Raw genomic sequence first — 27,520 nt, forward strand, 5'->3', positions numbered from 1 at the left:
ATATTATTGTGCTGATGTGACCAAGCCCGACCCAAACCCAACCATAATTTCTAAATGTCTGTCCGAACCCGGTCTGTCCCGGGTCATCGGGTACTATCGGTACGACCGGGACAGATGACTCATAAAACCTAAAGTGATGGAACAATGACACATGACAAACATTTAACTCAGGGATGCAATAAATCCTCCTCAGAAATCCTCAGAAGGATCAACATCAACAGAAGGACTAGAACTGACATCACTGTTACAAAGACAATGAAAGTAAAGCATGTTGTCCAGCACAGCCGTGAACACAACTGAGCTGCAGCTCACAGGAGATTGGCCCAGAGTGCAACAATATATGAGCCTCCTCCAGATCCTCAGAGCCCTCATCCCCTCGCCAAGGCCCACAAAGCAGCACAGCAGCCGTCACAGTGAGCACACAACTGTTTACAAATCCCCAGTTAATAGGATCAGGCCTCATTGACTGAGCCGCTCCGATGTGTCTGATGTAATCTATTAGCTGTATGATAGTCAGTGTCTCAGTCCAATCGATAACCCTGGGCCTTCATATTGGTCCTCTGTGGACTGTTACTCCTCTTTAGTGCTGCTTAGAATGCAGGCTTAGTGACTCTACAGTGTGTATGTGTGTGTGTGCGTGTGCGTTTGTGTGTGAGTGCAGAGATTTGTGTCCGTCTACACTTGTGTGTCAGATCATGCACTTGTGAATTTCTGAGTTTTAATGTTGGTGTGTGTGTGTGTGTGTGTGTGTGCGCGCGTGTGTGTGTGTGCGTGTGTAGAGATTTGTGACCATCTACTAGTGTGTCAGATCATGCACTTGTGAATTTCGGAGTGTTTGTGTGTGTGTGTGTGTGTGTGTGTGAGTTGGTCCTATCAGCGGCAGTTGCTAGTTGAGTTTTGTCGACAAATGGTGCTTTAGGCCTGGTACAGGATACAGGGTACAGGGTGCAGGATACAGGGTACAGGGTGCAGGGTACAGGATACAGGGTACAAGATACAGGGTACAGGGTACAGGGTACAAGATACAGGGTACAGGGTACAGGGTACAGGGTACAGGATACAGGGTACAGGGTACAGGGTGCAGGGTACAGTGAGCTGCCGCTCGTTTCAACAGATATTACAGTTAAAGCTTTAGTGTGTGACTTTTTAACACCTGTTACATCGAAGCCATTGCCAAAGAAGTTGCTACATCGCTCTTAAGAACCCAACTCTCTCTGTACCTCTCAGTATGGATATGTTCCAAAATAGTGTCGTCCGGCAACTTACGCACACAAAAAATCGACTGAAGATAATTACCCCTTCTAAAGAGTCCATCATGTTTTTTTTAACCCTCCGTGTCCTCCTTGGTTACAAGCAACTGCGTGGAGGAGGGGTTTGCGATCACGGAAGGCTTGTAACATGTGGATGTGCCAATTGTTTTGTTGTCATTACTTAGCATTCCTCATGGGGGAGACACAAGTTATGCACTGTAGCTTTAAGTTAGCTGGCAAAAAGTGAGAAACTACAGTCTCAACTCGACTTTCTCGCCTTTCAACAGTTTTTGATTTTTGAAGTCAAGCGGCGACGACGGTTTAACTTTAGGTACCAAAAATAGCGATAGACAGATTTCATCGGCATCTGCTAATGCGCGGCGGCTGCGTTTGCCGATAGTTTTCTCCCGGCATTATTTACAGGCAGGCGTCCACCGGCCGCTCTGTGTTGCTGGAGACGCTGAAGTTCACGTGTAGATCCCCCACATACCCCACCCCTCCATTAGCACCACGGCAACTTTAAATTACAAATAAAGCCCTTTATCTCAGTGGCTACGTTTCAGGTTTACGTTTTCTTAAATGCTTTGAATGGTTCAAATTTTGTGAAGAGCTGATTATATCTTTCTCACAATATAATAGTCTTATAATATGTCAGCAAGCAACACATCATCAAGGCTGTGCTGTAGATGTTGATGCACAGTTAAGCACATGCAGTGCACCCGTCCATATGATGCACATTGCACACATCATTTGGGTGATCTGAATGGAAGATAATTGCAGAAGTGACAGTGATCTGGGTTTTTGTACATTATTTTTAAAGAAAAGGAAGCGCAGATTCCAAAATCCAATGTGGCAGGGTTTACATTGTTATGATGTAAATAGATGGGAGCAAAAGCAGTATTGGCTCCAAATATCGGCTCAGGAAAATCTGCAGCCCATATCGGCCATCGGCTAAGGCTGGAAAAATAGGTATCGGCACAAAAAAATCCATATTGGTCGATCCCTAACCAAAACGACGGTCATGGGTGAAAGTCTTTTGTGTTTTACTGTAAAAAAACCTCCTCTCCCTGTATTGTGTATGCAAAGTACTGTGTTACGACGGCAATTTATATATGTGCAATGTTAATCCTAAAACACACCTACTGTAGCTGGCAGATGTTAATGCTATAACACTTTAATGCACGAATACATGTGGGAATTGTGTGTGTCTGTGTTGTATAATTACGTTGACATTTGTAATATCCATGCACCTATACACGGGTGTATTACTGTATACGGCGCATTCGTGTGTATTAATGCGGCGGCTTTGGAGTACATGGCATGTCTGGAAGAGCATGTTCGTGCACCCATGTGTGTGCGCTGTGTTTGTGTGTGTCGGAGTGTGTCTGTAGCTGGTGTAACTGGGTTTCCAATTAAGTTGAACCACAGGCCGGATCAATGCTAGTCCTCTGTGTGCAGGAATGAGCAGCCCTGGGCCCTCAGAGCATGCCCACGAATAATTTATCACTTACACTAGGCCCAGGCAGAGAGGAGGAGGAGGAGGAGGAGGAGACAGTGAGTGCAAGGACAAAGTGTCCAGCCCAGGGGAGGGAACGCAAAAGATGGGCAATGGAGGGGACAATAAGACAGAGGGGTGAAGATAGAGAGGGAGAGATATCAGGACTCAGAGGGAAACACTGTCGGCTCGCGAACATTTCGATGCATCACACTCACTTTTCTTTCTGGAAAACAACCATCGAAAATGAAATTCTCCAGGGAGCACAAGCCACATCATTCTTCTGAATTCAATATACTGTATGTTTGTCAATGCAGTAATTAGTAAAAACAAGAGAATATGTCACAGGATCAGTCAGTTTTTTTGGTAACTGCGTTTTGCAAATCAGACACCATCCGGTCAATGTCATCTGCTAAATCTGGTCATTAGACACTTTTTATTTCATTATTCATCAATACTAGTTCAAATTGATTATAATGAAACATATGGATTGAGTTTTAACCGTAAGAATCAAAGGAGCATTATAAGGAGTATGAGAATATACACTACTGGTCAAAAGTTTGGGGTCACTTAGAAACTTCCATTGCACTCCATTATAGACAGAATCCCAGCTGAGATTAGTTGCCTAGACTTTTTAACCAGGGCAGCAGTTTTCAGAACAAATTATGTGTTTACATAATTGCAAAAGGGTTCCCCAATGTTTTAGTTTTTTCAAATGATATCAGATTAGTGAAAAGAATGAGCCTTTGGAACATTGGATGAATGGTTGCTGATAATGGACAAAGTAGATATTGCATTAAAGATCAGCCCCCACACTCAGATCAGCTGGTATTCTGTCTATAATGGTGTGGTATGAACATTTGTAAGTGACCCCATACTTTTGACCGGTAGTGTACGTAGATGGAACCAAAAATATTTTTAGGGATTCATCCGTTGGATCCAATAAGTCCTCAAAATGAACAGTGTGTTTTTTGTAACTGCCCTTTAGAACAATACATAGAATTATTTTGAGTTGATGCCCAGTTGGCAGGAAGGCCTTATTTGCATTAACAATCACTACTGTAAAACAATTCTGTTATATGAAGTGACAAGGCTACGTTTAAAGTTGTAATGTTGTCATGTTTAACCCTAGTGTTGTCTTCCCGTCAACCATGCAACTTTGTTTTTCTGGGTTGAAATTAACGTTTTTGTCAATTTTATTCTATTTTTCGGTCGCTTTTTTAACGTTTTTTATATGATGTTTTTCTTGTTGTCGCTTTTTTCCAATGTTTGTGATGTTTTTATGTAACGTTTCCCGATTTCTTTTGTCACTGTTGATTTCTTTCCTGCGTTTTGTAGTTTTTTTCCCAACATTTGACACTTTTATCAACGTTCTTATGTAGTTCTGATATAGAAAGTTTTGAAAACGGGTTAAATTTGCTTCTTAGAACACAAAACATGAGGTGGTCAGATGTAATGTGATAAAGTAAATAAACAGCCTATATGTGTTTTGCCCAATTATTTTGTATTATTAGATCATGTGTAGTTATACAAAATTTATTTTTTTACCTTTTGGACATTTTGTGTTTTTTTCTGCCCACTTGCCTAAACTCTAAGTTTAAGTCCATTATCTCGTCCTCTTTCAGTCACTCTGTTCCTATTATTCCTATTATTAATTAATATATATTATATGTATGTACAGTATATTATATCCTAGTATTTCATGTATATTTATATTCTGTGACTAGCTGCTGTAACACTGTAATTTCCCATTTTATTCAAATCAATATCTATCTATCTATTAAGTAAAAATCAACAAGTTTAAAATCGTTAAAATAATAGATTATTAACTTATCTGGATCCAGCATGGAGTGGTTCTAGAGAGAATCGCGATGCATTAAAGGATCGATTATTTTTCCCACCCCTAATGAATACTGTAATCACACAATTTCATAAACTTTCTAAACAATAGAAATAAAATGTGTACGAGCCTAAAAAGCATGACGTTTGAGCGTCTTCAATAACAGTGAAGAAGTTAATGTAGTTCCTTAGGCTACGCATTTTTGAATGAATTCAGTTCATGTTTGAAAAAATCCATTAAAACATGGGGACTAGCATCAAAAAAGAGCCGACATCAACTTCAACTCAAACATCAGTAATAGTCTTCACTCCATCGTGTAGTAGGACATGTTCGCAGCCACAAGAGATTGATGCATTTGCATTCCCCTAAATGCTTGATGTCCCGAAGCTCAGCATGTCCAATTTTCTTGTTCATCTCTTTTTTTGTTTTACCAGAAACTGAAGGAGATGTAACAGTCAAGCTTGTTAGTCAGCAGGACATAATGTGTAAGCCCCACCGCCTCATCACAGGAAGCACATCTTCTGCTTGGACACTTTGTGTTAACGTCTTCAGCCGAGCCACACCGCAGCTTTAGTTGAAAGGCAGAGAAACTAACACACAGATGGATGTACAGTTACAGAGGAGCACAGGAACACCCCCATGTATACACTAACACACACAGTAGTCGCAAAAACACTCACAAAAACACACATACATTTTCATAAGAAGTGCCACAATTGGACAAAAACACACAGATGGACAGAACACCAACTGCTGCCCAACTATCTAAAAAAACACACACACACTCACTCACTCACTTACACATGCACAAACAAACGCATGCAAGCAAGCATGCACGCAAGCAAGCATGCGCACACACACACACAGACACATTTTCATAAGAAGTGCCATAACTGGACCAAAACACATGTAGATGGAGAGAACAACTGCTGCCCAACTATCTACACAAAAACAAACACACTCACTGACACATGCACACACAAACGCATGCTAGCATGCATGCAAGCATGCATGCACACACACACACACACACACACACACAGACAGACACAAACATACATTTTCATAAGAAGTACCGTGACTGGACAAAAACACATAGATAAACAGAAAACCAACTGCTGCACAACTATCTATGCACACACACTCACTCACTCACACATGCACACACAAACGCATGCAAGCACGCATGCGCACACACACACACACACACACACACACACACACACACACACACACACACACACACACACACACACACTTTCATAAGAAGGGCCATAACTGGACAAAAACACATGCAGATGGACAGAACACCAACTGCTGCACAACTATCTACACACACACACACACTCACACAAGCACGCACGCACGCACACACCCTGTGGAGTGTCAGAGTCCAATGTTCTCTCCATCGCTGTCCTTACTTTGTCTCTATTAATCTCACAGTAGCGAGGCATGGACTGGTGAGACGTTCCACATCGCTCTGTAATCTTCTCTTAATGTGCTGCACTCTAAGCCTAAGTGAACCCATTTGGAGCGACTGTGAGCCGACTGAGATTCCTCCCATGTTATCTGAACAAGTGTTACTAATGGCTTTATCAATTAGGCCAAGTCCAATAACTGCATGCCTGCAATCTCCTTTAAATACACTCCAATGGCGTAGCCTTGATTCCTCTGGTTAATGAGTACACAAGCACCTGTGTGTGTGTGTGTGTGTGTGTGTGTGTGTGTGTGTTTTGTGTGAATGTGCCTGTTTGTATGATGGAAAGTTTGGATCTGTACATTATGAATATATTTAATGTGTGTTGATACCTGTGTGTGCGTGTCTGTGTGTGTGTGTGTGTGTGAGTGTGCATGTGCTTGTTCGTTTGATGGACAGTTTGGATCTGTACATTATGAATGTATGTAATGTGTCTGTGTATATTTGTGTGTGTGTGTGTGTATCTGTTTGTATCTGTGTGTGTGTGTTTGCCAGTGTGTGTGTGCATGTGCCTGTTTGTATGATGGACAGTAGGGATCTGTACATTATGAATGTATTTAATGTGTGTGTGTGTGTGTGTGTGTGTGTGTGTGTGTGTGTGTGTGTGTGTGACCAACCCGCTTCTTTTGAAATACTCTGTATTAAGAGATGATTCTGTGCTATGTATACTCTGTTACAAGTGAAAGTCCTGCAATTTAAATGTTACTCAAGTAAAAGTATGTAAGTACCAGAAAAACTTACTTAAAATCCTCATATTTTCGAAACCGAAACGATCCACTCATTTAACAGATTAAAGTGTTTAATTGTCTAATAACTTCATTAGTACTTATAGGCCTATATACTGTTGCATAGTTTAATTTATCATAAAACATCATATTTTATAAACTACATGTGTTTTTCAGAAATCTTACTTTGTAAAGAAACTAAAGCTGTCAGATGAATGTAGTAGATTACATTTCTCTGAAATGTAGCGGAGTAGATGTAGAAAGTGGCATGAAAAGGAAAGACTCAAATAAAGTACAACTACTTCAAAAATGTACTTAAGAACAGTAACTGATGCCTAGTAATGAGAACGCTGGCGAGATTGACAATGTAAAAAACATCTCACTATCTGCTAGCTGCCTGTCCCTGAACACATTGTAAAAAAACATCTCCTCACTATCTGCTAGCTGCATGTCCCCTGAAAACACTGTAAAAAACATCTCCTCACTATCTGCTAGCTGCCTGTCCCCTGAACACACTGTAAAAAAACATCTCCTCACTATCTGCTAGCTGCCTGTCCCCTGAACACACTGTAAAAAAACACCTCACTATGTGCTAGCTGCCTGTTCCCTGAACACACTGTAAAAAACATCTCCTCACTATCTGCTAGCTGCCTGTCCCCTGAACACACTGTAAAAAAACACGGTCTCTTCAGACAGCCCAGTCTAAAAAAAAATCAAAAATAAATCAAACTGTGCCAACCTGCACCACGAAGTAACCAAACAGTGTTCCAGCGTTCCATCCAATAACCGACCAGAAGGATTTGGGGGTGGGGGTTGGGGGGTTAGTGCGCGGAAGCACAGAAGGGACGGGGATGAGGTGGAGAGGGGGGCGAGCTAGCCTCACTTTGTTTGAAAATACTTTGAACGTCAACAAGAAGTGACACCACCCAACATCGCTTAGCGCACCTTTAGCACAAGGACGGCAGAGTGGTGAGTTGCGACGGTTCCACGTAGCTGGGAGGGGATGAGACAGGAGGTCTCCATGCTGCAGCCATACCCGACTTTGTGACTTTGGAAGACTTGGAGTTGGAGCTTTGTAGGGCTATCCTGTTGCATGCAGGGGGAATTAGAAGAACAAGCGGTTTTCCCGCCCCTCGGATTGAGCCCAGCCAATGTTGAGCCAACATCTGGATGTGGGTCTGGCTTGTCAGGCTACACCCAACCTCAATGTGGGCTAAATAAGTAGAAATATTTTGTCGTTTTTATGAAGTCCGTAGTTGACATTTTCCATGTAAAACCATAATGTTACTTTTTGTTCTGGCATATAACTTGACTTTAAATGTTTGGACTTTAAAGAGGTCAATGCATACTGTTTTAAACTGATCTGTTGAATTCTTAAAAGTCCCACTCCAGACATTTTTTAAGTATGTAAAAAAAGGTTTCAGGTTTCTTTACTGACTATTGCATATGAGGCAGGAATTATTATTTTTTTAGATTAGAGACATACCTAATCAAGCCTGCCTGGGTTACGTTTGAGTCTCAAATTCCAGGAAGTAGCCACGGACATCTCCCCCTTGCCCTACATATGTAATTATATCAAGGATTGGGTTACTGTGACGAAGTGGGTTTGCTCACCATTTGTCCGATGAGGTCATTAGTTATAGTAAGTAGACACTTACTGTAGTTACACGTTAGTTTTAGTTCCATTTTATTAGGTTGCAAGTTTTAACATGGTTTAAAGGTTTCCCTGTGTTGATACTTACAATTATTTGTTCCTTTGTTCAGTTCCACCATGCAGGACAATTCTTTGGGGGGGGCCGGCCTAAGCATTTCCTGATTTATTGGAAAAGGGTGCTCAGGGATGACATCACCGGGGCCAACCAAGTAGAGGGTTTTCTTGTGTATAGTATTGTTCATTTTGGTCATTTTTGGTTATTATATAAAAAAAAGGTATGACTAACCCTGACCTGATTTGTAGTCAGTAGGATGGAGGGAACTGGTAACTAAGTTCCATAAGTTAAGAGATTGCTAGGTTTTAATGTCATGGAGTAGATCAACCTGCTTTAGGATGGGATGGACTGAAGCAGTGGGGGGGGGGGGGGGGGGGGGGGGGGGGGGGGGGGGGGGGGGATTGTCAACCCTGTATAAATGGTGGGGTTTGTGCTCCAGAGGAGACAGGGAGCTGAGGCTGTGCCGCTAGGAACACGTGCATGTTGTTAGCGCTGGTACTAGTTGAATGTGTAACTGTCTTTAAGTTTTGATTATTTGATTATCCATGTATGGCAAACCACTGTAAATAAGTAATCACCTCTAGAAACATACAATGTCCGAGTCTGCCTACCTACCATCTTCCTAGCCACTCGGGCCAACTTACCACGGTTACGAAAGGCAAATTATAACAAAGAAGAAAACTGCAGAACATCAACAGAAAGCTGTTGAATTGTACATTACACAGGTGCTGCATTAGCTAATGAGAAAAGGCATGCTCTTCAGCAAAAACGCCAAAGATTGTTTCATAGTTATGTTAATATCAGTATCATCTCATATAAGTCATATGTAGCCAACTGTTCCTTTGTGGGAGGTCATGCCTGCCAGTGACCTTCAATGCATTTCAAATGAAACATCAGCGCAGGAGAAGCCCTCACTGAGGACGTGTGTGTGTGTGTGTGTGTGTGTGTGCAAGTGTTTGAGTTAAGACCAATTAGAGCGAGTGGATTCACTTTTCCGTGGACTCTCCCGACTGAAATTATTGGCTGATTACTCCTTAACTCCCTACAGAGTATGTTTTATACATTATTTCTCTTACTCAATTTAATGGAAACAGGCAGAAAGAGAGATAGTGGGAGAAGGGAAGTAAATCAATGATTAGAGAACTGTGTGTGCAGATGCACTACATGACTTTTCTGCTGTTGATAGCCCCAAGCTGAAATTGTCATATTCTGTAAATAACTTAAAGGGGCAGTGATCAGGATCTAGGGGGATTAACAGATAGCAGAAATAAGAGTTTAGTATTCATAACTTTCCATCATAATCAGTTTTTGTGTTAACTTAGGCTACTTTTTTTTACGAGAGCTTATAGACTTGGTGTGAGCACATGTGTTTGTTTTTATTTAATTGTTAGATAATACGTTTCTCTTTATTTGATAGAAGATAGTGGATGGACAGGAAAGGTGTGTGTGTGTGTGTGTGTGTGTGTGTGTGTGTGTGTGTGTGTGTGGGGGGGGTGTGTCCCAAGATCAAAGGTCTGTGAATATTTTCTCTTTGTGTAAAATTCAACATACAAGTTCAGATTTTTTCCAGGGTCAGGTTTTTTTCTTCTTTTTATTCTGAACTCCAGCTCACATGTGTGTGAGCCAATTTTCACATTCAAGTTCCGATCTTTGTTGTACAAATTCTCGAACTCTACAATTGCTCGAATCCGTTCTACAAACTCTCACATTTTGCACAATATTTACCTTCATTTCAGAGAGAGAGCACCTCTAGATGCCACTAAATCCTACAAACTGCTCTTTTAAGACGTGCATGTGTGTGTGTCCATTTATGTATGTATGTATGTATATATATATACACACATATACATACACACACACACATAGGGTTCAATGGTTCACACTGTGGCCTCATAGCAATGAGGTTATATATACAGGATATATATATATATATATATATATATATATATATATATATATATATATATATATATATATATATATATATATATACATATATACCATATACAGGTATATAAGTGCAAATATATGTACATATAGAATATATACACGTATATACTGTACATATATGCTTGGGCCACCCACCATATGTGTATATATAATGCAGTATAAATACATATATACTGTATTTTACCTTAGTTTGTCAGTTTTGTGTGTGACTGTACAAAGCAAAACCACCCTCACCTTCATGAGTTCCAAATATAAACCACTTCTTTAAGAAGTTAATTTGTCATATTTTTTACATTGATTTAAGAATGCAATCAAATCCAGTTCCAACCTGTATTGACAAAGAAGAGTAATTTGAGTTGGCAAATGCAAGTGGACCATTATCACTCACAGCATGGAGCACTAGAGCCAGAGAGGATGAATTTTGATGTCTTCTGTAAATAGATTTTAGGTTTTTTACTGCTACTGTGTGAATGAAAGGACAAAATAGTTCACCTGATCACACCGACTGTTCTCATGAAATGGCGTATGTATGACACGCCAATTCGTATATCATTATTGGCGTGTTATCAAGACGCGTACTCACTTTTTAGCATGTTATTAACGCCATTTAGGCCCCATTGATCTTAGCTTAGCCCCGCTCTTTTTTTTACTAAAACCAACCCTGTTCTTCTTTTCCTAAACACAACGCTTCTCGCGATAACACGCCAAGTGGCGATACCAAGTCAAGTGGCAATAACACACAAGTGGCGATAACATGGCAAGTGGCGTGTTCTGTATGTTTACTTTATTTTTAAGATTATTTTTTGGGGCATTTTAGGCCTTTAATTGACAGGACAGTTGAAGATATGAAAGGGGAGATAGAGGGCGAGGGACATGCAGCAAAGGGCCGCAGGCTGGATTCGAACCCGGGCCGGCTGCGTCGAGGAGCAAACCTCAATATATGGGCACCCACTCAACCAACTGAGCTATCTGGGTGCCCGTGTGTTTACGTGAAGTGACGTGTTGGATCACAGCACATGGTAAATGCGGTTAAGGAGGAGACCATCCATCTCTCCAGACAAGCCAAAATAAACTAAGCAGGTGTAAAAATCCCAGAACCTGAGGTGAAATCACAGTAAAATCAATAGTCCAGCTCCCTCCAAATGGACAGAGCGGATGTATGAATGGATGAAAGAAACACAAAGTGACAGAGAGGCTGACACAGCGATAGAGTGAACAAACAGTCAGAGACAGACTGACAGACGGGACGAGCGAAGAATTGATTCACCCGCATGGGTTTGTTGGACAGGCGTCAAGACGGATGGATGGAGACAAATGGAACCATAGACGGATGGGCCGACACGTTGTCAGCGAGACAGACAGTGACACTCTGACACTGTCAGGGCAACAGAACACTGAAGGGGATCCTGATAACATAGACGACTACCCACTCAACGCCCATTTGGGCTCTCTGACATTTTTATATCCATAGCATTTAGCATAGTAAATGCATTTATCCAATTTGCAGGTGTCAATGAATTAACCCTCCTGTTGTCTTTGGGTCAAATTTGACCCATTTTTAAATTTTCTATATCAAACATTTTGGGTTTCTTTCAACCTAATTTCCCAGAAAACCACACAGAGAGTTCCATTTAACTCTATTGAATATTTTCTTGACTCTGACTTTTGGGTGTTTTGTTAAAATTTTGTAGAATTTGAAAAACACAATTGAAATAGTTTTAAAACAGTATCCTGACATAAGTTCCCTGAACTATAAGTCAAAATCATTCATACACTGAACAAATTCATAAACACTTCTGTTTTTGCCCCTATTTTTCATGAGCTGAACTCAAAGATCTAAGACTTTTTCTACATACAGTATAATAAAAGGCTTATTTCTCTCAAATAGTGTTCACAAATCTGTCTAAATCTGTGTTTGTGAGCACTTATCCTTTGCTGAGATAATCCATCCACCTCAGGTGTGGCATATGAAGAAGCTGATTAGAGAGCATGATTATTGCACAGGTGTGTCTTAGGCTGGCCACAATAAAAGGCCACTCTAAAATATGCAGTTTTTCTGCACTAGGGGGGGCATGGGGGGGGGGGGTTCTGGGGGACCAACACCTCTCCAAAGTGCCAACCGCCATTAAATGTGGGCATTTGTCCACTCAAGTCAGTTTCAACGTCGAACTACAGTCAGGTCGAGAGAGAGAGAGCGAGAGAGAGAGAGAGAGAGAGAGAGAGAGAGAGAGAGAGAGAGAGAGAGAGAGAGAAAAGCACAACTGAACAACAGAAAAGCTAAATAGGTTTTCTCTTGCCACAGAACCAGGCTAAATAAATAGAGAATTTGATAAATTATCATTTTTGTTTTTCTATTTTTTTTCTTCTTTTTTTTATATTGTTTCAATGTACCCTCTGAGGGACATGTATTTAATTTGTTTAGTGTCTACAATTATCATATTATCATAAGTATCCTGTTTACTTGTATTATTAAATCAGATGTATTTACTCCTTGTTGTTGTTTATACGTATTTTTTGTCATGCAAAAAAAAGCAACATGAAATTGAAATTGAAAATAGAGAGAGAGAGAGATAGAGAGAGATAGAGAGAGAGACAGAGATAGAGAGAGAGAGATAGAGATAGAGAGAGAGAGAGAGAGAGAGAGAGAGAGAGAGGGATGAACCCTAACCCTAATCTGACCCTAACGGGGGGGGGGGGGGGGGGACCCTAACTCTAATCTACCCCTAACCTTAACGATCACACCAGATGCTGACTGGTTTCTGGACCCCGAAATCAGCATTTTAACTCAAAACTTAGATAAATTTCATATAAATTAACTTCATTGACTGTTGGTTTTCAAGAAAAAGGGAAAAACTAGTTGTAATAAATTGGTTTTACGGTTAAAAAAAGCACAGAAAAAAACAGTTAATAATTATTGTTAATAACTGTTAAGACACAAGGGTTAACAAAGATAACACAAGAGATTGCAAGAAAGGTTTGAGCATTTCTCATTAGACAGAGAGTCTAGTTGCATGAAGAGAAAATTCAAGGTGGAGATAATCATGTGATTGACAGAGGGATTAAATCGTTAATCCCAAAGATATGTCTTTAATGTACCCCCATGTCTGTACTGTGTATACATTTGTTCCTGTGCTTGTGGTTGCTATAAATGCGGGAAGGTTGTTTCTGATGAATGGCATCAGAGGGGGAAGAAACTCTGGGTTTGCATAAGGGAAAGAGAGAATGACAGACTATGTGAGTGTGTTGGTGTGAAGTGCGGGGAGAAAGAGTGAGACACAGAATGAGCAAGTGTCAGAAAAAGAGAACGAGAGACCCAGAAAGATATACAGTACAGACAGAGGGAGAGAAACCCGGCTCCATAAAGACGTGAGCAGAATGCTGCCGGATCTGAGTGAGAGAGAGGTGATATATAGTTTAGTCAGTAGCAGCGGGTCACGACAAAGCCTTTAACAATAATGTCCTGGGAGTTGTCTCGCCCAGGGGACCCCGCGCTCCATTTTACAGCCAAGCAACTGAGACTGAGACGCCGTGGCACGACAGCTGGAGCAGTAAAGCCGGCCTCTCGCACCATCCATAACATGAAGGAGGCGTAGACGCCGCCGATACCGCCACAAAACACCCGGCCCGAGGCCACACCGACAGCTGGCGAGTGGAGAGGGATAAAGGGGGTAAAAAAAAGGGGGCTCGGGGAAATGGCAGGAAATGCAGACGAGACAAAGGAGGGAGAGAAGAAAAAGAAAAAAGGTGCGAGGAGACATATTTGCAGATTCAGACAGACACAGAAAGAAAACGGTGGGATCTGAAGATGATCCACATCAAAGAAGGGACTAAGAAAACAAACAGAGAGAAGGGGAAATGGGCAGGAAAGGGGATGTACAGCTCGGAGGAGCAAGGTGCAGAATTTCAATGTAAAAATTCTCTCAACAGTCTCTTTTAGTGTCTCTTGTTGAATTATTACCATATTACCTAGAAAGTCAGTTGACAGAAAAATAATCTTCGATAATTTAATTGAGCAAGGAATGTATTAAACAAAAAATAAATAAAAGCATTGTCTCTTCTCTTTCTCTATCTCTGTGTTCTTACCTTGCTAAAAAAATAAGTGTGCATGCAAAATTGCATTCGCATTCATGTCAATTTTGTTCCTCCCACCGTGTGTATGTAAGTGAATCCGAATCATTCTAGTCCTGCAGTGCCAGATGTTTCACCCCAGCGCTGCAGTACGGTCTTGCCTATGTTTTCTGTATTTTAACCACAGTGATGTTGTGTATTGTTTAAGGTCCTTGCCACCACGAGACAAATCTGCATTGCATTGTTGGACAGGAATGGCTTGAATGGCCTTCTTTTGACTAAATGTACAACCAAAAGATTTTTTCTGCTCATGAGTTCCATTTCCACTTTCTCACAGCCTACTGCATTGAACGCCCCACCTACGTAAACACCTTCCCGTGATCGACGGCGGCGTCCTTACGGTGACCGGTGTTGCGTGCCTAATGCAAGCATAGGGGTTTGGATCAGTGGGAAAAAAATTGAAGGTTTGGCAGAACCTTAATCCCGTCAAAAAGCCCAATATTTGGCCGAATCCGAAGCCCGGCTACAAGGGCATAGTTAATGAGCAGCATTACTCAATGCCAGAGTGACTCGCTGAGCCAATTCCCATTGTGCTCTCGCGAGAACCTTCCAGGCTACTTTACTGATAATCACGGGGAAAATATCAACAGATTAACAGAAATGTAAAATAATCAATGTGCTGCCTTGATTTACAGCAAAAAGAGAAGGAGGTTACTGTGCATCCAAACAGATTTTCTTGCAACAGGGCCTATTAAAAGGACTAATGAGGAAAATGTCTTCTAACAAACCTATCGTCTACATATAAGACAAAGACAATGTGCTAAGGACGGGCGGGGGTGAAAATAGCACCAACCTTTTTGTACAAGAAAGCCCAGGAGGAGATATGGGTAATGTGGTCTTAAATATGAAAAGAAATAACATAGAAGAATACCAAAAATTTGAGACAATCATCTAAACCATGACACGAGTAGATGTAAACACAACAGGGTTGGGGACCAAAGCCACCTCAGACATTGCTGCAGTCTCCTTGAGCAAAACACTGACTCCCTACAAAAATCAATAGGGTATCACATTCTTTTACCAAGGCCTGAACTTAACACCCGACCACCTGCCAAATGCAGGTGAATGTTGCAATTGGTGGGTGACACTGTCAAGCTAACTGCCACATTGGCTGGTAGCCAATGAGAATGGAGTGATTCAGACGCGTAATTATCAGTAAGCAGTGTGCGCAGTTGCTTCCCAATCAGGGGCCCGCATCACTGGAAGACAGTGATTGACAGCCGGGTGCACCTATCGCATTTTCATTACTCGCTACAATCCCTGCAGTCCCACGTGCAGCCACTGACCAATCAGGAGTGAGAACGGGTCAAATTAATTTCCGTGTTTCTGATATTAAAAAACAAGACGTGTGTGACTCGAACATCTCGCATTTACCAACAAAACCTGTAGCAAAAGACGTCCTGCCAACATGAAAACATTTTAACATCAATGTACACTGTAACGTTTTTCACTATAAAGTCGCTGACAGCTGCGGCTGCTTCAATCCTGTCGGCTCGCTGCAGCGGGCAGGGGCACCCCCCACGACTAATGCACGCACACACACATAAACACACACACAGTGGATGCAGGAAAACTGCAGATGAGATGTCCAGGGTGACCTAAATTGAGGACAGCTACATTATTGAAGGTGCAATGATAAGTCAAAGTCCAATAAGGACTTTATCAAACTGTACGAATGTGTGTCTTGGCTAAAGATAGGAAACGATGCCTTTATGCTGGATTATCAAGGCGGAGCCCCCCTTATACAGCGCGTGATGACGGCGCAATGTCCTCAAGTAGGCTACCATGAATAGGACAGGATAGGATAATAGAGACACAGCAATTCCTGGTTTATCACCTTTTATGAGGCGGGTGGTCGAAAAAGTTAACTTCAGAACCTGAGTGTGACACTTACTTTACTTCTAATGCAAGAGCCAGAATCCCCGCAGCAATCGGAGCCGCACTGGATGTTCCTGGGAAGTGTGTTACACAGCCATCATCGATGTTGGTCACAGTGACCTGGAGAGACAACCAAACCAATGTTAGAAGATACAGCTATGTGGATGTCATATAGAGATGGTCCCATACATTTTTTGCTTCCCGACACCGATTCTGATCCCGGATCTTGCGTATCGTCCGATACCGATTACTGATCAGACACCAATGTGTCATATATGTTATTATATTTTCACAACTGTGTACTACTATCACTGTATGGATGTGATATGATTTCTATCTTTGTTGTCGGTGTGGCTCAGGTTAAACTCTTTATGAATATGAACTTGAAACAGTGAATGCCACACAATTGTCTTTCATCATCCAGTTTGACAGTCAGTTATGACCTAAAAAGAACATAAATACTACTTTAATGTAGATTTTCATTCTATTTCTTCATAAGTGGTGCCGGATCGATGCATAAACTCCAGTACGTCCTGATACCAGTGTTTTAGGCATTATCGGAGACGAGAACGATTCTTTCGGTCATGACCCAGCCTTCATGACCATTGATGAAGGTCAATTTGTATTGCGATTTTCATTTATTGCAATTTGATAGAATTGAGTATTGTGATTTTCGTTTTCTTCTTTAACAAAAACAAAAGTTGAATAATACACTTCTAGAGACAATGTATCATGAGACAAAGTAATTATTTTCTAAGAACATTTATTCTAGCCACTGTACATAGCATGGTTTTTCTGAATTTGGTCTGTTTTGCTGGCGGCGGTACCTTATGAACAAAAAATATTTAGGTGAATCATCGGTAAAAATAAAAAAAAACAATATCTTTACATTTTTAAAATCCTCACAAATAATAGAAATCATGCTACGTACTGTTCATGGATTTCTTTTCTCCCACTCCTACTGTATTAGACATTAGAAGACGTCAACACAGCTTTACTGTACAGTGATGCTACTTAAAAGAAAACTAGTGTCTGGTCTGACCACCTGCTAATGTGCGGCTGAAAAGAGCAGGCAGCCAAGCAGACAAAGGTGATATCACACTGATAAAATTGGCCTGTTTCTGTAGCCCTGGAGTTGGCACTGCGTTTCTTCCTAGCTTTTCACTGTTACCTCCGCCATCAACACCTAGGCTTCTTCCTCTCCCTTTTCTCAGCCACTACAGCCATGCTTTACCTCCAATTAACACTCGTTTGCATCCATGTATGCGAATGCGTGCGTGTGTGCGTGCGTGTGTGCGTGTGTGCGCCCAGCAGTCACCTAGGGCACTTGGCAGTTCTCTAAAAATATCACACCAGTTGCTGCTCTTTAACAGGCTTCACACAAAGAGCCAAAGAGCAGGGCTGCTTACACACACACGCACACACACAGTTGTGTCTGGCAATCTTTGTGGGGACCAGTCATTGACATAATGCATTCCCTAGCCCCTTACCCTAACCTTAACCATCAAACCTAAATGCCTAACCTTATCCCTTACCCTAACCCTAACCATAACCTAACTCTAACCCTACTCCTAAAACCAAGTCTTAGTCCTCAACAAGCCCTTTAACGTTATGGGGACCAGCATTTTGTCCCCACAAAGCTGTCAGGTCCCCATAAGTATACTGTATTCAGAGTTTTTGGTCCCCACAAATGGAGCTAAACATGGCCCACACGTACACACACATATACACATACGCACTCATCAATGATAAACACTATTAGATGTGTGAGCAGGTACATGCACACTAACCAGAGGTAGTGGTCCTCCCACCCCGGCCCCAGTCAGAGTGACGGCCATCACGCCGGGGCACGGCTCGCCGAAGAAGGTGGGCTTCCCTGTTTGAGAGACAGCACCGATGGCAATGGTGTAGATGGAGTTGACGTATCCGTCGGCACCGCAGTGGTCACGCTGCATCCCACCATTACCTGCCGCCCACACGAAGACGCTGCCCTTCCCACCTCGGCCCTATTAACACAAACAGACGCATAAAGGTTAAAGAATGTTTCCATCTAGCGGTCAGCAGAACATGACAAATATCACTTGTGAAAATATTTATCACGCTGTGTATATTTACATAGGGCTCAATAATAGGGAGGAAAAATAGGACTTCTCAGTGTAGAAAAAAAATACCCAATTCAAAGAAAAATACATTCTATAAATACAGTCACTACTGTTAGTCAAGTTGGTATTTTGTTTGATAAAGTCAGTTAGCGATGGTAACGTACTTTTCCCTTTATTTATAGTGAAAGTGGATACACATGAAAGGGGGAGACAGATGTGGGTTGACACAGAAAAAGGGCCACAGGTCGGATTTGAACCCTGCGCCGCTGTAGGACTCAGGAAACGAGGGGCAATTGCTCTTACTGGGTGAGCTAGAGGTTGCCCCAAGAATTTGGTCATTTTTAACTTAAAGCGTGTATATTCTGCTCATTTTCAGGTTCATAATTGTGTTTTGAGGCTGTACCAGAATAGGTTTACATGGTTTCATTTTGAAAAAACACCAGATTTTTTGCTGCACATTGCTGCAGATCCTGTTTTCACCCTGTGTGTTCGGGTCTCTGTTTTAGCTCCAGAGTGAGACATCCCCCTTCTATACTATCTTTGTTGAAAGTCGCACATGCTCAGTAGCTCAATAAGATCCCATCAGCTAGATAGCTCTTTCTCCAGCTTTGGTCAGTCCAAGGCTGGATTAGTTGTGAGACTTCTATTAGACCAGGGCCACTTGTGGAATACCTGAACAACAGGGACAGGAAGTAGTTCTTTTGGAGATTATGGTCAACTAGTGTGTGTTGTAGCAGTGTTTTGTCATCGAGAACAAGCTAGCACGCTACGGTTAGCCACCCCGTCTCAGCTGGTGACGTAGAAAGCCGTGTAGATGTAGAACAGCTCACCCGGAGACTGAAGACCGAGGACATTCAGAAACCGGATCTCACTCAGAACAGCATGGGTAGTTTTTTTTCCCAAGTTTCCAGAGACACAAAATAACTTTTTTCATTTTAAATTTGTTTTTGTTGTTGTTAAGATAGGCTGAAATCTGTTAGTTTTAGCATAATACTCAAAAAATACACATACACAGATTGCAAATATTAAACCCTAAACTAAAAGTTATCTAAAGCTACCAAGCAAATATGACAAAAGCTGAAACCCACCCCAAAAAATGTCAGGAGCCCAATTGGGAATACACTTAAACATGGACGGATAATAAGACGGGCCCCTGGGCTCGGACATGTAAAGATGACTTTTGGCGTTCAATTGAGAAACGATAATAACTGTCATTCAAACTGTCACTTCACGAGGGGCGGTGGGACCCTTTGAACCCCTGGCCCCTGTGCCAGGGCACAGTATGTCTGCACAGGAAGTCTGCTAATCCATCCATTGCTTGGAATATATTAACACAAAGATAACTTATTTACAGCCTAGTGTTGAATTGGACCAATTTTCAATTAGTTCTAAAGCCTACTCTAATCCGAAACACTTGGTATGGGCCGTCATTTTGTAAACTCTTAAAAATAAATAGGTGTTTTTTTTAAACTCGTCCACATAATCCCAACGCTGGACATTTTGTCCTTCCAATCTGTATTACATCTGACAGACAGCAGTGTGAACGTGGAGATGAAAGCCGTGCCTTGTGAGTTCCTAGACGGAGGGCTCGCGCTGTCAGACCGTGCGGCCCGTCCATCGCGGCCCCGTCGTCCCGCGGGCCCCAACTGCAGACGTAGATGTCTATGAAGGGGATGTTGAAGGTCAGAGCCGTGGCCTCCATGGCATCAGTGACAGAGCCGTCCAACAGGCGGATACCTGGATGGATCCAAAAGGTCACACAGATCAGAGTTGGGAGAGAGGCAGCACATATAAGGCACCCGAAGAGCCTTTATTTCATTCTGGTTCGGCTTCAAAACAGACACAAGGGTTGTGTTTGTACATTGTAAAAGTGAGTGTGATATGCCAACAACACAGTTAATACAGCAACAGAGCTGTGACTAGCTATCACATTCCTGGACATAATGGCTTTTGAGGTTTTGATGGATTATCAGTCACTAAAAGTCCTTTTAAAAACCTCTAATATCCAGCCTCATGGACTTCTAACCTGTGCTTTAATTTTCTTGTGGAGTGGTGTCAGAAAGAGCTCATTCATTTGCTCACATTATGTATTACAGTATGTACAGTACAGGATGTACAGTACAGGATGTAAGAGTTTCATTCATTTATTGCCTTTTTATAAATTGACTCTGCAATGCATTACATAAATTTGAAAACAAAAAAGAAAAGTATTTCCACCTATTGATAATGACATAATGATGATAGATAACATATGCAGTACACATGTACAGTATGAGATAACATAACTCTCAGTGACAAACGTAAAATAGAACATAAAAAAAAGGTTGTAACATTGAAACGGCTATACTGCTTGCAATACTTGCAATATGACTGCAGCCATTGCAGACATATTTGCTATGTAATGTTATATTTTCACATCAGAAAGTAACTACAGTGAAAGAAAACTGAGGTTAAGTATTTTCTTCTGTTCACCTCCAGGGAGCCTGGAATGTGTCACGCTAATGTAGTACAGTATGCTACTAAAGTTGTGAATAGCAGCCAAAATGACCCAATATGTAGCATACAAATAATACGTGGTTAGAAGTATTATTTCACATCATGTAACGTTTTGTCAGTCCACCACTGAAAAACTGCAACAAAAAGTTGTCTTCTCTCTGTTTCATGACATTTACGTACTATATATATCAAATCTAACCACAGCACATACATTCACTGGGAATTCCCAACCAGGAGAGGTAAAGCTCAGTAAATCCTCATTGTGAGTCTCCACGGCACCCAGTAGTCCGACATGCATCTTTCATTTGGGTCTCGCACCTTCATCTCCTGTGTGCCAGACTCTGTTCATGAGCCGGGATAAAACCGACTCAGCAAGGTGAAATCATGACCGACTTTAGAAAGTGACTCCTGGTCTTGCCTCTCGCCCGCCCTTCAGCTAATGACAAACGAGGAAGGCTCAAGGGTTAACCCTAGTGTTGTCTTCCCGTCAAAATTCAAAATCAACACTTTTGTTGATGCTTTGTGGCAATGTTTTAAACTTTTTCTTACGTTTTTGTCACTTCTTTTTACATTTAATGCTACGTAACACTGCAGTTTTTACAGTTATTTTTGGAATTTCTCGTCAATAAACCTCATTTATAGGAAATTATACCTAATGTTTGAGTTAGAAAAGCAGAAATTAGGAATTATTTAGACTAAAATGAAAGGAATGGATATTGATGGATAATCACAATGACAGGAATATGTCAACTTTTACTCAATACTATTTCAAAACCACTTGGGATTTTTATTTAAATTCCCAATTAAGGCACTTAACCCTTGTGTTGTCTTCCTGTCAAAATTGAAAATCAACACTTTCATTGACGTTTTTAACTTTTTCTTATGTTTTTTGCCCTTTTTTTAACACTTTTTTTCAATGTTAACTTTTCAACACTGCATAGCACTAACTTATTAACTTTAAAAGTCGTGTGATATGTGTGAGACATGCCGGGGAGTATTTTAGTGGGCTAGGGATGGGATTGGAGAGAATAAATTCCTGTGTCACCCTCTAGCGTGTATGCGTGTGGAAGCACCAGGAACACAAATTAACACCCCAAATCCCAGAAAAAGTGTTTTTTTATTTCCAACAGGGGCCCTTTAAAAGAATTTAGTGGTCCTTGAAAAATGCCATGTCTTGGCCACTGCAGCACACCCACAATGCACTGCCTCCCACTGTCTGGACAAGCCTGTATTGTTTGCCTCACCTCCGATCCTGGCGTTGAAGGCGATGCCCACGCCGCAGTAGGAGTTGTTGGCCTCCATGGCAACTTCCCCTGCACATCGGGTACCGTGACTGAAACAGAGGGGGAATAAGATGACAGCCACATACTGAGAGTCAATATGCAGAGATGGGAGATTTCCTTGGTTTTGGATGTGCTGACCTGAGCGCGCCCCAAATTAAGCCCAGACAGACAATTACATAGAGTACATTGGGATTTTAAGACTGGTACAGACAAACACCAAGATACTGGAAACTGCAGCCCCAACCACACATATGTTGTTGTTAATTTATTTAATTTACTAAATGTGTTTAACATATTTACCATGACGTACTTTTGTAATATTATATACATTGTGAGTACAAAATCCTTCAGTGGGCAAATTTACAGTTCAGGCCTGAATCCAATTTTTTTCAATTTTTTTCTTCTTAGCTGTAGTGCCATTTATCACTATAGATACATATATTGATATATGATATATTTTGTTGTGAGGTGCCCAGTTTTGGCAATATCGACCGCAGAGGTGTCTGTCTTCTACATATAATGGAATACATTTGAAAAACTCAACAGCAACTTCTCTTTTCAGAAATCATAAGCCGGTTACCGAAGATAATCCATCAATTTTAACCCTTTTGTGGTCTTCCAGTCAAAATTGAAAATCAAAACTTTTGATGATGCTTTTTTTCCAATGTTTTTGACTTTTTTCTTACATTCGTCCCTTTTTTTTCAACACTTTTGACGCTTTTTTCAATGTTCAACACTATGTAACACCAACTTATATACTTCAGTTTACAGTTATTTGGGGAATTTATGGTCAATAAACCTCATTTACAGGAAATTATACCTAATGTTTGAGTTAGAAAAGCAGAAATAAGGAATTATTTAGACTAAAATTAAAGGAATGGATGTTGATGGAGAATCACAGACTGGAAAATGTCAACTTTTACTCAATACTATTTGAAAACTACTCCAATTTCATGTTATTTGGGGTAATTTCAATTGGGTAGTTATAAAGATCATTGATATGGAAAAAACGGGTCACTTTGACCCGAGGACAACATGAGGGTTAACTGGAGGGAAAACTGTTTGGTCTGGGGAACGCCTGTTCTGTAAAACCAAGGCCAAACCAGACCAAACGTCAGAAGAAATGATCATGAACTAGTTCCTTTTTTGGGGACTGTAAACTTAGTCCAAAATGCAAAGTAATGAACCATAACCGTGAACTTTTTACGTGTGTTGCTGGAATGTAAACAACCTCATATCCAATAAAAACAACTGTTAACATTAGAAACAGACCAGCTTCCACACCAAGGAAAAACTACACAGTGGAAATGCCATCATCAGAACCAGAATCAGAATCAGCTTTATTTGCCTGGTATGAGGACACATATGAGGAATTTGGCTCTGGATTGTATTGCCCAGAATGCGCTTACTCATAAAAAACAAACACTATATACACACTATAAACAGAAATAATCTACATAGGTTGAGACAATAGTGCAATGAAGAGCAAAGTATGCAGGAGAAAATTATATTCATGCCAGTTAATTATAGAGCATAGTGCAAAGGGTGCTGGAATAAATAGTATTATGTTATTATATAAGTATTACACATAGCTCTGAAATAGAGAATGAGAATGATATTAAATAATAAGTAGAACTAGTAAACAGACTGACTAGAGATACAGTAGATGAATGGGGCTTTTGAAAGAAAATGCTGTAAGTTAGTTTGCCTGGATAGGCAAGTGGTTTTTATCTTTAGAGCAGATAAATACACTGTTTAATCCATTCTTACACTTTCTCTTTTGTGTTTTTGGTTTTAGACAGGCTAATTAAATCCGTCTGTTCATTAACTCTCAGAAATCAGTGGAGATTGTAGGATCACCCCTTTAATAATAATAATGTATACTTTATTAATCCCGCAAGGGGAAATTACAATTACAATTTACACTCTGTTGTTTTTACACACAGATCTGAATTACTCACACATGCTCAGTACCTAAACATGCACTTAATGGAGAGATGTAAGAGTGTGTGTGTGTGTGTGTGTGTGTGGGGGGGGGGGGGCTGTCCATGGAAAGGCACCCAGGGCAGGGTTGGGGGTTGGATGTTGCTCAAGATCATCTTGGCAGTCCTCAGGAGGTGAACTGGCACCTCTCCAGCTACCAGTCCACCACCATACTTTGGTCTGTACGAAGGCTTGAACCAGCAACTCTCCGGATCCCAACCCAACTCCCTACTGACTGACAATGTGACACAGTGCCTTGCAAAAGTGTCCCCATCAGTAATTTCATCATCTGATAATCTCTGACATAGCTACTAAACAACGTCAGCTAATGTTTTCTGAACGAAACCTGACACGTTAGAAGTCACAGTAATAACGACCAACTGACTTGAATGTTCTAACATTAGGCAAGAGTAGTTGCTTATGTTTCAATTTGGGTTCTTATCTGCACCATGAAATTACCAACTTCTTCTCTGGGGACAACCAACGTTAAACATAACAACCGCACTCCTACTCTCCCTTGACATATTAGATAGAGACTGAGCCAAAGGCGGGAGTCTGGCACAACCTCCTCTGATTGGCCAACACTACGTTTCTGTAAAAGTTCCCATGGAATGAACACTTGTTATGCATTAATATGAGTTCCCCCAGCCTGCTTATGGCTAGAAATGGTGATAGGTGTCAACCGGGCCCTTGGTATCCTGCTTTGCCATTGAGAAAATAAAAGCTCAGTTGGGCCGATCAGGAATCTTGCTCCTTATGAGGTCATAAGGGGCAATGTTACCTCCCCTTTCTTTGCCCGCCCAGAAAATATGGCCCACCCATGTGAGACAGACATCATGGCTTTCAAACGAGCAAAGTGGCAGTTGGTCAAGGCCACAATCCCCCCCTCCCCCTCAAAAGCTACAAACTCAGAAATGGCACATACTAAGGAAAGCTCATTGTGGGACTGGCTCTAGAGGCTGGAATTCTTCACCAAGGCTGAATTTTGGGAAAGAGACTTCCGATGCAGTATTAGGGACCACTAAGGTCTCTATAAAAGAGACTTCGGATACAGTATTACGGGACCACTTGGGTCTATATAAAAGAGACTTCAGATACAGTATTAGGGGGCCACTAAGGTCTATATAAAAGAGACTTCAGATACAGTATTAGGGGACCACTAAGGTCTATTTAAAAGAGACTTCAGATACAGTATTAGGGGGCCACTAAGGTCTATATAAAAGAGACTTCAGATACAGTATTAGGGACCATTAAGGTCTATATAAAAGAGACTTCAGATACAGTATTAGGGACCACTAAGGTCTATATAAAAGAGACTTCAGATACAGTATTAAGGGACCTCTAAGGTCTAAAAAAAGGGTCTTAAACCTACCAGGCAAGAAAGAAAAGTAGGACAGCCGTCATTACCTATTCTCCTCATCTCTGATAGGCATGGGATCATGAGATAGGCCGTGTGAAGAACGCAGGTCAAAACTGGCCATAGCCTCCTGTAATCCAGACAGAAAACAAATGGAACACTCGACGAACAACATCACAGTGACATGACAGGAAATGAAGGAATCCCATGAAAAGCTTGGGATACTGGCACTTGAATTAGCCTGTCAACATTTTTCAGCTAACTGACGGCAATCACTGTCACCGAGGAGATACCCGTGACTGTGCGGTTTATGTGTGCCTCATAAAAAGTGAACATGTTTGAATGGCTTGTGCCAGTGTGTATAGGCATAACGCGGAGGAGGATGTCTTGGCAGCAAAACCGTACAAGAGCAATTATTCATCTCTCTCCAGCCAGGCTTATCCATGCCAGACAATCTGCTCTGACAAAACACAAGTTGGCCTGTGTGCTTCAAACTGCCTATAGGATAAGAAATGACAAGGCAGGAGAACACAACACTGCCATTTCACATATGCTTTATGGCTAGCCAGTGTAACACCAGCATGACAGGATAGAACAGCTTCATCACTGTTCGAACGTTTTATTGTCTCTGGAGTTTTTTTGTGACTGTTGCGGGCCAAAATCCTAGATTATGCGGCAAAAAAATGCAATAGAATATTTGGGATATGCAATGAAAGTGCGGGAAGTTGCAAAAACTGTGGTCGCGTAATTACATCACTTCATAACGTTCCCATGGCAATGGGGGAAATGGCTGCTCTTGAGTGAATGTGAAGGGGAAAAGGTGAACAATTCATTAAGTATTAATCTTTTTCATAAAAAAATGGCTTAAAGTCTAAAAAGCCAACCTGACTGAACCTGTTTAAAACTAACAAACGTAACATTTTTCCACTTTCTGCTAAGAAATTTTGTAACTTTTTTGCAACAAAAATACAGGGATTATGAAAATCATTCAAGACTCGAATTATTTTGAGTGGAAATCGGTAACGTATGCGGCAAAAGTGTGACGTTTAAAAAAAAACATAAATATGCAGACTTTGGCTGATTATGCAATGAATTGCGTTTTTCTGGAGGGACTGGTTTTAAGTAATATTGAAGTGGGGCAGTTTAAAAGAAAGACAATACACTGATTTTGGTCTAAGGAAAATCAAAGTATGTTACCGATCAGAACTGATACGAAACTATGACCTCGTAGAGAAAGAACTGAATTAGAAATGAAGTTGCATACCGATCCCTGAGATCTACATCACTGTATACAAGATCATTGGGAGGGTGGTCCACATACACAATGTTCCTATTCCAGGATTGGTCAGGACCGCCGAAAATTCTGCCAGATGTCCCTCATTTTAGGCCAGATGTCCGTCACCTTCCGATTTCTTTGTGTTGGCGTTCTAACCTCTGGTGGATTTCTGAGGACTATGGTTACCTGGTCCTCAGATCTCTGCAGGCTAAATCCAGCTAGCTAGACTATCTCTTAGAGCCTGACCGATATTGTCGGCCGATATCAGGCATTTCCCAATCTATTGTTATCAGCATTTATAATGGCAAAATAAAAAAAATAAAAATCATTTATCAGAATTATTTATAATGACAATTAAATAATTCTGATCAATTTATATTTAAGAAAAAAAAACGGACTGTCAACCATGTTAGGAGTGATGGCGTTGCTTAGTTTGTCTACAAGAGGACGCTCTACAACGTCCCTGTTAGTGATGGCGTTGCTTAGTTTGTCTACAAGAGGACGCTCTACAACGTCCCTGTTAGTGATGGCGTTGCATAGTCTGTCCACCAGAGGACGCTCTACAACGTCC

The 27,520-nt window shown here is 41.2% G+C and overlaps 1 protein-coding gene across 1 annotated transcript in view; it reads right to left on the minus strand.

The window, feature by feature from the left end:
- The window catches only part of LOC117945770 (furin-like protease kpc-1), a 209,638-nt gene that overhangs the window by 63,220 nt on the left and 118,898 nt on the right, over window positions 1-27,520 (minus strand). The window contains 5 exon segments of the mRNA XM_034873469.1: window positions 16,469-16,572; window positions 18,243-18,458; window positions 20,119-20,291; window positions 22,295-22,383; window positions 25,724-25,803. Coding sequence (XP_034729360.1) covers window positions 16,469-16,572; window positions 18,243-18,458; window positions 20,119-20,291; window positions 22,295-22,383; window positions 25,724-25,803 — 662 coding nt within the window.

This window comes from Etheostoma cragini, chromosome 6 (assembly GCF_013103735.1).
Source record: "Etheostoma cragini isolate CJK2018 chromosome 6, CSU_Ecrag_1.0, whole genome shotgun sequence".
Classification (NCBI taxonomy): Eukaryota; Metazoa; Chordata; class Actinopteri; order Perciformes; family Percidae; genus Etheostoma; species Etheostoma cragini.